Genomic DNA, 14,959 nt, shown 5'->3' with positions numbered 1-14,959 from the left:
GCGCTGCGTCTTCTGTGGACTGGAAAGGGGACGGTAGGACGGTGAGGGCTCTGGGGGAGCCTTCCCCTGCGAGCGGAGCTGGGAGTGGGTAGTCTGGCTTTCCGTCAATCAGGAGAACATCCTGCCGGGGAAACAGCTGTGTTTTGCAGGAGCCCCAGATTCTGCGGGTGGGTGTGTTCTCTCGGCTCCTTTCAGCGGCCTGCTTGCCTGTCTGAGCCCTGGGTTCCTGCTTCCCAGAGTGAGATGGGGATGTCTGCTGGGAGAAGTCAGGGAATCCCCTGGGATGACACGCCCCACTCTGGCCCCAGTGAGTCTGGCCTGTTTGGGAGCTGTGGGTAAGACTGCTCTCCTCAATTTGCGTAAAAAAATGAGGGCATCAGCCTTTCTCGAAGGTTCCCTCGGAGGCTCAGTGTCTGCTCCCACTGGCTGGCTGGCCCCTCCTGTTCCTTCCTTGCGCCTGAGGGTCGGGGCCCAAGACAGTCCTCACTGCTGTTGATGTGGCCGCTCACTCCTTGGGGCCCCAGTCAGGGCATCCCCTAACCCCCGTCCTTCTGGGTGGAGATGGGGCTGGAGTGTTACACGGGCATCTTGGGAGCAGGCACGGGCACAGACAGCCCTCGAGGAGGGTGGGGATTGGATCCCCAGCTCCTAAAGGGCTGTGGAGAGACTGGAGGTGCTGAGCACAGCAGTGACAAACGGGGCAGGTGCGTGCGCATGGCTCCCTCCACAAGCAGCTCCCACGATCGCAAACCGAGAGAGGAAAAGGTGCTGTGCTGACCTACATGCTGGGATGGCCCTGGGGCTGCCGGGACCTGCGCCACCTCCTAGTGTGGCCATCCCGGAAACCCTGGCACTGTCTTAGGCTGGGCTGTGGCCGCTGTGACTCCAGCCAGGGGAGAGCCTTGATTCCTGTCCCTGGTTCAGCGGCACTGACAGGAGGCCCCGGGGTCCAGCCCGCTGCCAGCCAAGGGGAGCCCAAGACCAACTGCTTCATACAGTAGGACCGAGCCCCCAAACCCAGGGCCTCTCTGGCCAGAGCCCTTCCTGCCCCAACCACCAATCAAAGGAACAAACGGACATCCAGTAGAGATCAAACAGATGGTGTCAGCTCCCTCAAGAGATGATGGAGAGAGGGTGGTCCCTCCCCGCAAGAGCAGCACTGACCCCCCGAAGGGGATTTTGCAGCCCTTACACTACGCTTCATGCAGGTGGGATCTTCCCCGCCCCCCCAGTCCTTCCGTTCTCATAGAGCACAGACAGCTAAGTCCTCATGTCCTCATGCCTGCTTTGACCAGCAAAGTCAAGTGACCCAAATGTTGCACCTTTGCCGGGGAGGGTGCATGACTGAGAAACAGAAGGAGCTTATTGCAGGTGAGGGGGCCCAAGCTGGGAGCGAGGGGCCGTGGCTGCACTGGGCTGGGCTCACAGGCTGGCAGTCGGGCGGGGGCAGCAGAAGCCACAGGAGGATTCTGAAACGGGAGGAGAAAGGCAAGTGATGTGTGGCCAAGGGTGGAGGGCAGGGCGAGCATCAGGAGTGGCACCGGATCACCCAATCCCTTGCCAGTCAGGGCACAAGGCAGGTGGAGGGCACTTGGCTGTGTCCTGCTCAGTGGAAACAAGACTGACTTCCAGGACAACTGGGACTGGAAGGGGAGGCAGTGTAACCAGGACGGACCCCAAGGGAGCTTTGCTTTGAGGCTAAGATGATTCACAGAGACCAGGACCCAGGAAGGAAGGAGAGGAGGGCAGGCCTTGGCAGCTAGGGCTTCTCAGCCTGGGAGCTTGGGATGACACTAATGAAAAGTCCCAGACCCTGAAGGACAGATACAAAGGAAACATTTGATTCAAGCCTTTTACAGACGCCCTCCATCTCATCCTCCCCTGTCCATTTTCAGACAAGGGCAGTGCCTGAAGGCCTTGGCTGGCTCAGGAGCACAGAGCCAGGGAGACTGGCCTCCAGAGGTGCTGTGACCTCACACCATGGATTCCACCAGGGCGTGGGGTGAGATGGACACGGTGGGTGTTACAATCTAGGGCAAATTCATCCAGAGGAACCCGCCCCGTGGTGGGACCTCTCCCCATCCCCAAAAAGAGACTCTAGAGCCCGAGAGAAGTTCCTCAGAAGCCGTCGCCCTCCAACCTGCACACTGCGTGTCCCTGCCACTTCCTCAGGGGCCTGGCAGCCCCACACAGGGCCCCTCAGAGCAGCGTATCTGTGCGTGTCCACACCAGCCGAGCCTGAGCTTGTTCGTAACGGAACTTGTGAGCTCAGATCGCAGTCAGCAGAAGTTCCTGGGAAACAACGCCAAGTTCCCTGGAGTCAGCAGGGGGAATCTTGACTGAGATCAGACTGAGCGGTCCCGGGGGTCAGCAGCTGCCCTCACTCCCTGCTCAGTGCCCCGGGAGGAGGATACTCCCAACAGTCCTGGTGTGAAAAGGCCTGGGCATCCTGGGCAGGGGGAGCAATGAGTGACCTCCTCCTGCCTGGTTTGAGCATCTGCCTCAGGATCCTGCTGAGGGGGACCCTGGCTCTCAGGGAAGTGGGGGCCTGGTTCCCTAGTGAAGCACTGCCTGGAGTAGCTGCGTTGGAATCCAGTCACCACCTGACTGCTCCCTGCCCTGGGGACAAGGTGTGAGGAGAAAGACAAGCAAGCAGGACAAGGGAGAGGTCTCCCTTGATCGCCAGAGTAATGGTCAGACCAGTCTTCAGGAAAAAAGTTGTCTTGTCTCCATTTGCAGTAGTCAAGCCAAATCAGGCGTCTCCCCCAAGGTCACAGCCTGCTAGGGACGGATGGGCTGGGCTGGTGGACTAGGATCAGGACACAGACCCCGGATGAGGTGACGGGGCCCCAGAGGCGCTGTCCTCGTGTGGCCTAAGAAACCACCCCAGGAACAGGACTTCACAGATGCGGGTGAGCTGGGGCTGCAGGGACCACTCAGAGGTAGCACAGCTCCTCCAGAGCCTGAGGGCTGCTCAAATCCAGCCTGACCTGGGGGCAAACCACTTGCTCCCTGTGGAACTGAGACTCCCACAGTGCTCAGGCCTGGCTCACTGCCCACGCTCACCAAGGCCACAGAGGCAGTCAGTGGCAGAACCCACACCCAGCACTTAAGGTTTCTCCTCAGATTTCGTCCTGTTTTTACCTTCTGCCATCCCCGGTGCAGCTGGTCGGGAACTGGTGGTCTTGCTGCTCTGGCACTGGGATCACGCCGTGGCCTTTGAAACCCTGGGATTCCACGGGCAGGTTGCCAGCCAGCAGTGACCTACTCGAATCAACCAGTCTGACCAAAGACAGACTCCCAGCATAAAATATAAATGAAGGCATGAGTAAAACAAGACTGGCTACACAGTAAAACTGCTGAAGCTGAGTAGGTCGGAATTTGTCATAGTTCCGCTGTGCCTGTTTCAAGTTTTCCTTGAAAACTATTGTAAAATACCCAAAGCTTCCCCAAAATTAAGTCCTGAAGGACCACAAATTCCCACAGTGAAGCCTTAAAAAATTAGTTTCTTCTAATTCCTAGAAGTTTCCAATAGAATTGGGTGGGGTGGGGTGTGGGTTTGAGATGGAGACAAAGCCAGGAGAGGCTTGAAGGCCATGGCTTCGATTACCCAGGGCACCAGAACGCTGTCCTGGAAGCAAAGAAATCTAGTAGATGGATCTGACCTGTGGTTAAAAGACCGTAAGCCAGAGGCCCTCTCCTGAAGAATGGCCTCCAAGAGGCCAAGGGAAAACGCGCTCGGGACGTACTACTGTCCACTAAGACCTCCAAGAGCACAAAGAAAAATTCGCCAGAGTTGTCACTTCTTTACAAACACAAGTACATAATGTTTATTTGAAAGTCCAATTTATTACAAGTTTACCCTTTAATGGGGCCCTTCCTCCTTAAAGACAGTTTAAAAAACAACAAGTACTGAGGTGTCACTGAAGTGGGAACACAGAATTCTCACTGTTAACAGAAACAGACTGGCTCTAGGGCAGGAGGCAGGGACGGTGTCGGCGCGAGGCTGTGATGCTGGGACGCCAGCGCTGGCTCCAAGCCCAGGGGAGCCCAGCCGGCAGCCCCTGGGCAAACCCCGAGGCGGCCGGGGCACGGGGCCCACACCCTGACGTTTCACTTTAACAGGCTTTAGTTCTGCGAGCTGCAGTCCCCTTGGTGGACTTCTTTTCCCTTCATTTGAATCGGTCTGGAAGCGCTTAGATGCTCACGTTTCCAAATTCAAAGTTGACAGAAAAGAAAATTAAACCCTGTTCTGCATTTTTATCAAAATCTGCCATAAAAGGGAAAGAAGACACAACGTGACGACTAGTGCTAGACTCACTGCAGGAAGGGCCACAGAGCCCCCCCACCTCCACCCCGACACTGAGCGCTGAGACTTGGGTTCTCGGGGTCTGAGTCTGAGGCCAGAGGAGCGCGGCAGGGGCGCTGCACACGGAGGTGGCGGAAGCGGCCGCCAGGGCGGCAGAGGGACCGCCCACGAGCAGGTGGTCCCCACTGCCGGCCCCGCCGAGCCCCAGCCCACCTGCTCTAGAGAGAGGACGGGCTGAGGGAAGCGACCGGCAAAGGAAAGCAAACACGTTATTATAGAAATCGTACTGTACATGTGCCAAAGCGAGATGACAGAGATCTTTTTACAAGATGTTCTTTATACAATATCACTGCTGAAACAAGCAACCTTTAATAACTAGAAAAGTCAATTTAAAAAAAATTAAACATTTAAATTCTTCCTGCTTTTTCTTCTGCTCCCCTAAGAGCTTGTCTGGTGTGTGGGTGGGCTGGGCTCCAACACCCCTCTGCCAGACCCATCAAAGGAAAGGTTATACACATGGTTACAAGCAGGGCTCCAGGCTCTGAGTGAAGTGCCTTAGGTTTTGTTTGAGGGGGCCAGGAGCAGGGAGAGAGCTGTCACAAAGAAGGGGAGGGGTACTCAGGAATGGCTGTAGGACATGTCCCTTTACTCTGCCAAGATCAACTCAACAGACCACAACTGTCTCCTGATGCTGGTGAATACGGAACTCTGGGGCACTCACTGATACTGCCACCTGAGAGGCAGGGCGGGCGGGCTTAAAGAAACAGGACTGTGTATAAATATAGATTTAAAAAACTGACACTACCTCCCCAGCTGGCCTGATTACCCTTCATCCTTCTACGTAATGTAGTAACCCCTCCCCTGGAGACCAGAGGGCTTGGCACTGCTGTGGTGGCCAAAGTGGGAGGGACCTTAGCAAAGAAGAAAGAAAAGGAATTGGGTTCACGAGAAAAGCCTTGGACCCTTCCTGGAAACCCTCACGAAGGGGGATTAAGGCCACCTCTCCCCACAGCATTTCTGGGCGAAGACCACCGACCCAGCAAGAGGCTCTCCAAAGTGCGCTGCTTGATTAAGGCCCATGGAGAGTTCTGGAGATGCGTGTGAGCTCACGTGACAGGCATTCCCGGGCTCCCCCTGACCTCCTCCCGTCCACGTTTTCTCCAGCTTCCTCTCTCGCCTCCCTCCCCCCTCCCTCGCTCTCTCCCTCAAGTCCCCCCGACCTCAGCTCCCTTACCAGGGCCCTGCCTCTCTACTTCTTCTGTCTTCGTCCCCTGGACTGTCCAACGGGCTCTGGCTCACTGTCCCCCTCATCTTCAGCAAGCCGGTCGGGAAACTTCTTGCGTTTCCTACGGACATACGGGTGGCCAGGAAGGTGTTTATGCAACAGAGCCACCAGACACTGTTCCGTCTTCACCATGCAGCTCAGCACGTGGCTGCCCCGGCAGTTGTAAAGCTCAGCATTGGTAAACACTTGCTTCACGTCAGCAAGAAACTCCTGCACAGAGCGGTAGCCCCCACAGGAACATTTGCTCTGCATTGTCTGGAAGTCCATGGGGTGGGTGATGATGTCATAGTAGTCCTCAGCCTCGTCTCTGGTCACAGGCTCCCTGGGAGAAGAACCAAATGGAGAGGTCAGCACAGCCTTGAACCAGACAGAAACCTGGTTACCAAACCACGGACATCATCAAACATCTCACCAGAATGCCGAGCCCAGCCCACCAGCAGGCAGGCAGAGCAGGGGTGTTCACTTGTGCTCAGAGTGGACTCTGCCAGTCTGGAAGGTCACTTCCCCGCCTGCCACTGAGATATGTCCCAGGGGCTCAGCTGCAAGGCTGGCCCACTCTCCTGAGCCCAAGCTCACCTGAAGGGCCAGCTGAAGCGGTACTTCACTATCTTGTGGAGGATCTCTTCACACTTCTGCAGTTCCAGGCTTTGCCTCCGGGAGCTCCGTTTGGTTTGAAGTACCTGGAGCCAAAGAAAGAAAACACCTTATTGCAAGTCTGAGAGCAGAGTAGACAGAACAGAAGACACTTTAAAAAGTGTTTTTATATCTGCTTAAAAAAAGCAAAGAGCAAAAAAAAAAAAAAAAAAAGCAAAGAGCAAAGTTTAGTTGTCTTCTTGGAACAGAGAAGATGTCAAGATCATCTGACTCCATCCAGGGAGCGCTCTAAGCAGTGGGCATTAGCTCACCCGCCTCCTCCCCGGTGGACAGCGATCAAAACAGAGAACAGGCAGCAGTGGCCGGGTCCCAGCAGTCCTGCCGGGGCCAGCTAGAGAGGGCCAACTGTCCCCAGGAAGCTAGCCGTCTGAGAGCAGGTGGACCTGGGATTACGGTCACGCCGTGGATGAGTTTATACAAGCAACTGCAGAATGCCAGGTGGGTTATGGGGACCACCTAAAGTCAATTTTGTTGGGGGTGGGGTGTCTGAGGGAAGAAAAGTAAGAGGTACAGTTCTTGTCCTGGGCTCTCCCGAGAAGCCGCTAAGAGGCTAAAGAGAAAGGGGCAGGCCACCCCTCCAGGTGGCAGGAATAGGTGTGCCCACTCGCAGCCAGGAGCACAGTTGAAGGGATCAGGGCTGGGCCTACAGGAAGGGCGCCCAGGGTGCCCGCTGAGCATCCTGATGGCTTGCTTTAATGCCCCAAGCCCACCTCTGACTCCAATTTGATCTGTCAAGCTTTTTGTTCTTTAAAACTCAAGTGAAATCCAAAGCAAGACTGCTAAGATCACACTGGCTGGAGAGCGGAGGGGAGGGTGTGTCCCTCCCGTGACAACTGTCGGCAAAAGCCCCGAGTGAGCGAGGCTCCGACATTGCTGACATTCCCACCACAGAGACCCCGCCCCGCTGAGCCCCGGGAGACACATGGATACTATTTTAAAGTCCTTAACGAGTCGCAGGCTGCCGTTAACTAGAGGAGATGTTTGCAGGCCGCAGCAGTGGAATGCCGGGCATAGCTGCTCCCGGGGGCCTGCTGCCCCGTCTGCCTACAAGCCCATCCATCTGCCTTATCAGTCTCCAAAGTGGGGGGTGGGGGAGGGAGCAAAGGGGCGGCTCCACCTGTTGCCTGGTGAATTCCTGATGCTGGAGTAGGGGGTACGAACCTGAGATGCTAGAGCGCGGAGGAAGAATGATTCTTACCAGCTCGTCCACCTCCGTGTCATCTGCAGGTGGAGCCTTCGGCCGAGCCCTCCTGGTTGGATGCGGCTTCTTGCCTGGCCGTCGGCCGGGCCGTGCTGTAGGGGGGATGACACCCTGCTTGCCCCGGACAGTTTTGCGCGGTCTCACTGAAATTAAACACATGCATTCAGAGAAGAACTGAAGATGAAGGTAGCATGCCCACGGAAGGGGTGATGCTCTGGATGAGCAGAGTGGTGACCCCTCAGGTTGGTGGAGGGTGGGGCTCGTGCCGTCCGTTTCCTGTTCTCTGACCTCACAGGGCACATCAAGGGCCGCGGCAGCAGATGACGAATGGATGGATGTCTTTCATTAACTGCCCAAGACCTTTGAAGAATCTCTTTAGAAAGCCAGTTCCTTCGGTACATGCATCCTCTGTCCCCACCCCATCCACAGGGAATGAGGGCTGGAAGGAGTCAACTGTAAACTGACTCACTCAGGAGACAAGGCCATTTGCTGATGGGTCTGCCTGGAATTTCTTCAGCCCAAGCTCAGCCTGAGAACGCATGTATTTACATGAGAGATGGAATCTGAGTGTGCAACAGATCCTGTTTCCTAATTCCCAGAGTTATCCTATACTCACCACCACAGTCTGCTCAGCGAAACGCTGATACTTATGTGAAGTCTTCCTCAATGAATCCAACTTAAGGCTCTGGTTTCTAAGAAGCACAGACAGTAGTAGGCCAGGCCACTTCCACCAGAGCCCTGCCCAGGGCCCCCGAGAGAGAAGAGCAACTACAAAGGCACACGACTGCCTGCTTCTCAGTTTACAACAGGCGCTCAACGTCAGAACGGCCAGCACCTCTCAACATGTCCCCGAGAAACAAAGCCCCGTCAGGGTTAGCTCAAGGCTGCTCATCTAAGCAAACACTTCCCTGGAAAATGGGGAGGGGCCCTGGACCAGAGTTAAGGGCACACAGAGGCGGCATTTGATGTTCTACTTCTAGACCAAGAGGACGCTTCACCGATCATCTTAGGTTTTCTAAGTTCTGAGACTAGGTGAGGAAGAGAGGAACAAGCTAATGCCAAGGATGAAACGCAGGATGCACGGAAGAGCCAGCAGCCCAGGGCCTTGAACTGCACTAGGGAACCACATCTTTGTGCCCTAAAAGGCAGAGCAGACAAGAGGCTCTGAAGCACCAAAAACTTCCTGGATCCTTTCAGTAGATGAGATCCTAGAAACCTGGAGAGGGAACAAGTCCTTGGAAAAAGCAGTAACTTCAAAGTGGAAGAAAACCATTACTTGGAAAATAAACAAAATCAGTACATGGTTACATCCAGAATCCATTCACAGACAAGGAAGCATCCAGATCAGGACCTGGGCAGTCCTCGGCTGTCTTTGTGTAACGCAGGCTCACAGACCCCTAGTCTCCTTCCCTCAGATACCTGAAAAGTCATGCCTTGTGAACAACAAGAGGAGCCCTAGAGGAACGAGAGGAACACAGGTGTTCCAAACCAACCCCCTGCAGTGGTGGGGAGATGGAGATCAGGGGCAGAAGCCCAGAGCCCTCGGGTTTCGGCAGCACCGATACAGTAAGGACCGGGCCTGGCACACAAGCCCTCTCTCCCAGCGCCAAGTATGATCATGGGAACTGTTCCTCTCTTCAAAAGCTCATCAGAATCTTATAGCTGTATTAACCTACAAATAAAGGTATATTTTGCAGGAAAGGCTGCCTGTTAAAAGGCTAGACTGTAGGACTTAATGGTTTAATAAAAATGACCAACTCTCAAAGCCTCATGAAAAATGAACGTGAGAGAATGAGTCAATGAGGTGAGGGTAAGTGACGAGACCTTTTCCCTGCTGACATCTAGTGAGAAACAGATCTGAACCTCCTAACAACTATGCCCAAACCATGGGAGGAGGTCTCCTCTTTCCAGACTAGCAAATCTGTAGCCCTACACATTACTGGGAAGAGAAAATCACTGTCACCAGAGAAAAAATACCTTCTCTCAAAGGAACACTGCACCAGGGGCCAGAAGAAGGCAAGGGACAGCAGTGGGCCTGGACCCCCATTGCCGAAGCCCCGCAGGAGGGGCTCAGAGCCAGCAGACCTGTCACAAACACACCTGGGCCCAGAACGCCATGAAATCGTGGACCAAGTGGCTTGGCCACAGTCTGATGTTCTGAGACCAAGCCACCCAACCTCCTACTAGGCAGGCAGTTAACTGGCATCTTGAAAACCCATTTGAGCTACGGCAGCAGAGCCAGCCCACTGCCACAACACGGAAAATGGCACGCTGGTGGTGTTGGGCATCTCTCGCCAACCCAGGTCAGCTGAGAAGACAATGAGGTTAACTACGAAAGCAAACCAGATACTCACATCGCAAACCAGCCACCTCATAATCCTCTTCCTCCTCCTCCTCCTCCTCCTCTTCCTCTTCATTGCTCTCATCATCTTCGCTATCCTCAGAGGCAGACTCTTCGGTGTAATTCCTGTGGGAGAAAATACTTGTAGAGACCATGGATCCAGGCCAAAGGGGTCCAAAGACAGGTAAAGTCCCACATAAATCATGGCAACCTTCCCCTCTTCACAGACGAGACAGATTTCATAAGGGGGGGGGAACCTGAATCGAGGCCAGGACACGAAGCAGAATGAAAACCTAAGCTTTAACCGCATGTCTCCTCTGCCAGGCCCCAAACACGGTGGCTGAAACACGAATGGCAACAAAAAACCAAGACCCAAATGCAACCCCACCCCTGGACACAAAACCGTTCCTTCTGTCTCACAAAAACAGCCAGATAATGTAACATTTCAGGTGTAAAAGCTGTCCCCAGTGCTGGGGCAGACTGAAAGGATAAACAGCCCAGACAGGTGTTACTCCACCTGGATGCCCCCTTCCAGGAGCTGCAACAGCTTGCAGATGACCGTAACATCAAAGCACTGGTAATCCCAGCTCAGAACAGCTGGTCCAAAGCCCCACCGACTCCAAGCGGCAGCCTCCCCTCTCTAAGTGTAGCTGGAATGGAGTGAGAAATAACCGAGTAATGCTGTTAGGCAGGGCTGGGATCAAACAGCTCTGTCCTTTCAAAGAGACACCAAGCCAGAGTGCCTACATGTTGCTCTTTTACAACTTCAAATTTCAACATGCAAAACAACGGTATTAACTTTGGCAAGTGTCAGGCTTCTCCTCTACGAGGCCCTGTGGCCGGCCTCACTGGGTGAGGGTGAAGGGCACAGCTCCACCTCTCCTCTCAGGGCAGGAACGATCCCAAGGAAGACAGCGAGCTGGGGAGAAACTGACAAAAAAGGCGAGATGCACCAGTATTCCACTTTATAGACATCAGAAGCCGAGCTGGAACACAGAGGAGGAATAATTAATCCTAAGGATGTAAGGATGCTTCCAGAAAGCAGTGCAACTTTAGGTAGGCGGAGGGCAGTTTAGCCAGGTAGGAGTTCTGGGGCCAGGGAATAGGCCCGCTGGGAAGAAAACACCAGAGGCAAGGATGCCCAATAAACAGCCTGTAACAAGCACACAAGAAGGGAACAAGAGTTCATAAAATCGTAAGCTAGTGCTGTGTAAGAACAGTCTCAAAAGTTAGTCCAGGGACTTCATTCTAGAGGCAGTGGCAAGACCACTGTGTTTCAAGAGGATAGTGACGTAAGCAAATCTGTCTTTTGTAAACCATTCTGGTATCACCACAAAGCTGGAAAGAGAAGAGGGAGGAAGATATGAGGTCGAGTTGAGAAGCCACTGGAGGAGGCCAGATGAGCAATGCAGGAGGGCCTTATGACAGCAGGAGGCTGACTTGCAGACATCTAGACACTGAATGGATAACATTTGGCAATACAGAGACAGGGGAGAGGAAGATGTCCAAGCTGACACCCAAATTCTAACCACACCAAGGAAGGAAGAGAGTAGGTACAGGTAAGGAAAGCAATGAGTTTCATGACTTTTAGCAGCAGGTGGCTGCAGAAGTCATCAGAAATTAAGTGGGCAAAGTGGAAATAAAAGACAGAGGGAGATATATTATTTGAAAAGAAGGGATGACCAAGAAAATATAAAACATGGCTGGTAATGAAAACTAAAAATGTCAACAATGAGAAAATTAAATCAGAGCCCTTTGAGCACCACTCCCCAACCCACTGCAGTTCCTTAAATAAGGGGGTCGGCACACAAAAGATGAACTTAAAGCTCCCCAGCTTATTCAGTTTAAATAACTGAGGCTCAAGTACAACAGCTACTTATCAATTTATTTGTTTTTAAAAGAAGAAGAAATTCTCACCTGCCACGGGAGTTGCGCCTGGCAGTAGCAGGCTGGCAAGCTGGGCACTGCCACTCACCATCTGGTACTTCATAGAGGGCCGGCCTCAGACAGAACAGGTGGAAGGCTTTATTACACTCGTCACATAAGATCAGCTTGTCATCCTCACCTGCAAGGAGATAACGTGTACAGCACATCGGGAGCACGGCCACAGTCAGCGACTTGAGCCGCCGGCCTCAGTCAACCCGACAGAAGACAAAACGCTCCGGTGCAGTGCGGCCCCATTTTAAAGAGCACAGTCATCTTCTGAAAACAAATGCAATATTAACTAGACCACAGGCGATTTAGGGTTTGGGGCTTCTAACTTACATCCCCAAATCGACTCCGGGCTAGAAGAGATGGTTAACATCCACTAGGAGGCAGCAGAAACCCAAGCACCGGCGGGAGATTTCACTGCCCCCTCTCCCACCAAGAAGTGAACCCCCGACAAGTACACCTTTCTGCCCTCCTTCCTCTGCCCCGACCAGACAAATGCATCCCGATTCATATCTATTACGGTTTGGTTCCCTTACATTTGAAAATACACCAAACCAATTTAAATGATTGTTTCCCCCTCCAACTTTCAGTTTTTAGAGCAACTAAATGATTTTAGAGAGGTCTTTTCATCCTTGGAAAGTATATCCTAACCTGTCACACAACAACTTTAGACACTGAGAAGTCAACCACTGAGGGGCTTTGAGAACATAACGGGGCTCCTAAAAGCTCCAGCATTAAACACTCCCACATGCGTCACTCTGTAGGATTCCAAAATATAAAGTCCAAACTTCCTTGTTCATAGCGTCCAAATACTGCCCTCAACTGGCAGCACCACAGAAGAGTAAAATTCAGATTTTAAATTTGGGTTAAACTAATTTTGCTCCCTAGAGAAAACTTAAAAGCTTGGCAAGATCAACTGTTCTTATTTTATACTCAAAACTGAGACACAAAGGGGCTGCTCTGATTTGTGGGCATTCAACTTTAAAGACCAGCATTTTATGGACTCTCAGAAGGTGAAATCTGTCTCCCCACATCTAAAAGCTGTGTGCACAGAACTCTCTAGGGGAGAAAAGAACTTGGAAATGGAAGAAGCCCAAGTGCCTAATACACTCAGATAAGCCACTCTAACTTAAATATACCTTTATTTCTGATTTAAATATACCTTTCTTTCGACAAACTTTGCATCGAGCATTTTCAGCTGACATATCCCATTTGATACAGGCATCAAGCATCCCAAGTAGAACATGCATTCTGGAAAACGTCTGAGCCTCGCGGATAGCTGTCTTCCATTTTTCCAGAGCAGATGCGACCTAAACAGAGACCAAAGCAGGCCAGCATTACTACAGTGACCGCAAAGGCACAGAATGTGGGCCTTTCACATCATACTGACAGAGCACACACTGAGAGAGGGATCCAGGTAAAGATATGGGAGAATCCCGAGTGTACTCACCTTCTAGGGCCCCTCCGGTCTAACCCATTTATCTTACAGAAGAAACCAAGGCTTTAAAGGGTGCAAAAAAGTTCCAAAGGGCACACAAAGAATTTGGTGGCAGGGGGCGGGTGACTAGAGATGAGTCTCTTCTAGTGAAATCCACTTAAAGACTCAGTGTCATTTAAAAGCAGAAACACTGTGTAAATAACACTAGTACACAGCAATGTCATGGAGCTAACAAAACTGTGGTCAACAAGAGTATCACTTTCTGCACCCATATGTGCCCCAATCCCAGATAACAGGGCCTAGAAATACTAGTGGTATGAATCGTCCTACAGTCCTTACAAGTATGAAGCACAGATATGTGGCATTTCTCGTGACGTGGTCACCAGCTTCTGACTGAAGCAACAACCGTAAAGCGCTGGAGGTTGGCCTGATTCACTCTGGGCAGTTACTCAGCACAACCCACTGTCTCCTGACAGCATCAGAAAATGGAAATTAATGCAGAATTAGCAAAAGAGTTGTGATGGAGAAAAATACAATAAGAACGTTCAACCCTCTCAATAAAACACACATTCTGAGGCAGAACAAAAACACCATTTTAGAATAACTCATGTATTTGTACTGCTGTTTTATTAATTGAAAGGTGATTTTTCGCAGACACTTTCAAAGCACTTAGAAAGCCTAAATGATTAAATGGCATGATAGACGGCATCATTGTCAACAGTCAGACAACACAAGAGCTGGACAAGGTGACGCTCAGGCAGTCCACCAGGAGCCGAGAGCCTTGTGGAGGTCATTCTGCTGTCAGTCATGACTGAACTGAAGTCAGACATGCCGGCTACTTTCACAGCCTGGCTAGCTCCAGCTGACTGACACCACCCCTGCTGGGTTTTACTGCCCTGTCCTAAGCAAAAAGGCCTATTTCAAGTAATAGTCTCCCTCCTGTAAGAAAGGCCGTATGTTTTAAGGCCATAGGCTTAAAACAAAGCTGCTGAGGGAAAACGACAGTTGAGCTCCACACCGCCCTGGTGTGCAGGAGGAGGGAGGGGAACAAAGGCTGTCTTCTCACAGAAACCAGGAGCCTTGGGTGTATAAGTTTATGAACAACAAGGGTAAGTAACACAAACACACCACAAACATCTATTTAAGAGGCTGCTCAAGTTCTAGTGAAACTGACTCATTCCTTACTCCAACTTGCAGTGCAGATATTTCAACATCTGCCTCTGAAATACAATTTCCTTCCTTCCCTTTTCAGAGCGCCTCAGCAGGATGTAAGGTATACAATCACGGCTGCCTCGCTGGTCTTCAACCCTAATGTAATGAGAGCTGACGTGCGGTACCAGAGTCTCCTACTGTAGTGAAACTGAAATCTTCTTCATTCGATGGAATATAAATTTAAGAATTTTAGGTTCAGTTCCTAAAAGAGTGTTATTGAGAACAGCCAGGGAACAGCTAAAATGGGCTTTGGTGTCCTCTAGTGGTCAGATGGACACAAGTTATCAACATTTAAAAAACATTTCCTATAAATTATAAAATCTGAGCACCTAGCACATGTGGCCTCATTAAAACAAACAAACCAAAACACCGGAAGAGACCTTGAGAATAAGCTTATTTAAACCTCATTTTAAAAACGGACTGCTATTGCTAAGTCACTTCACTCGTGTGTCTGACTCTGTGCGACCCTGTAGATGGCAGCCCACCAGGCTCCCCCGTCCCTGGGATTCTCCAGCCAAGAACACTGGAGTGGGTTGCCATTTCCTTCTCCAATGCATGAAAGTGAAAAGTGAAAGTGAAGTCGCTCA

At 51.8% G+C, this 14,959-nt stretch overlaps 1 protein-coding gene across 5 annotated transcripts in view; it reads right to left on the bottom strand.

Moving 5' to 3' along the window:
* Positions 1 to 3,803: 3,803 nt before the first annotated feature.
* BAZ1B (bromodomain adjacent to zinc finger domain 1B) overlaps positions 3,804 to 14,959 on the bottom strand; it is a 57,004-nt gene continuing 45,848 nt past the window's right edge. For all 5 annotated transcript variants that reach the window (XM_055562476.1, XM_055562479.1, XM_055562477.1 and 2 more), the window contains 6 exons: positions 12,885 to 13,032; positions 11,708 to 11,855; positions 9,804 to 9,916; positions 7,447 to 7,592; positions 6,171 to 6,274; positions 3,804 to 5,916 (listed from right to left, as the gene is read on the bottom strand). In XM_055562476.1, coding sequence (XP_055418451.1) covers positions 5,559 to 5,916; positions 6,171 to 6,274; positions 7,447 to 7,592; positions 9,804 to 9,916; positions 11,708 to 11,855; positions 12,885 to 13,032 — 1,017 coding nt within the window. In that variant the 3' untranslated portion in view covers positions 3,804 to 5,558. The remainder of the gene's footprint in view (positions 5,917 to 6,170; positions 6,275 to 7,446; positions 7,593 to 9,803; positions 9,917 to 11,707; positions 11,856 to 12,884; positions 13,033 to 14,959) is intronic.

Source organism: Bubalus kerabau, chromosome 23, assembly GCF_029407905.1.
Source record: "Bubalus kerabau isolate K-KA32 ecotype Philippines breed swamp buffalo chromosome 23, PCC_UOA_SB_1v2, whole genome shotgun sequence".
In the NCBI taxonomy this organism is placed as follows: domain Eukaryota; kingdom Metazoa; phylum Chordata; class Mammalia; order Artiodactyla; family Bovidae; genus Bubalus; species Bubalus kerabau.
This window is presented reverse-complemented; position numbering and strand designations above follow the sequence as displayed.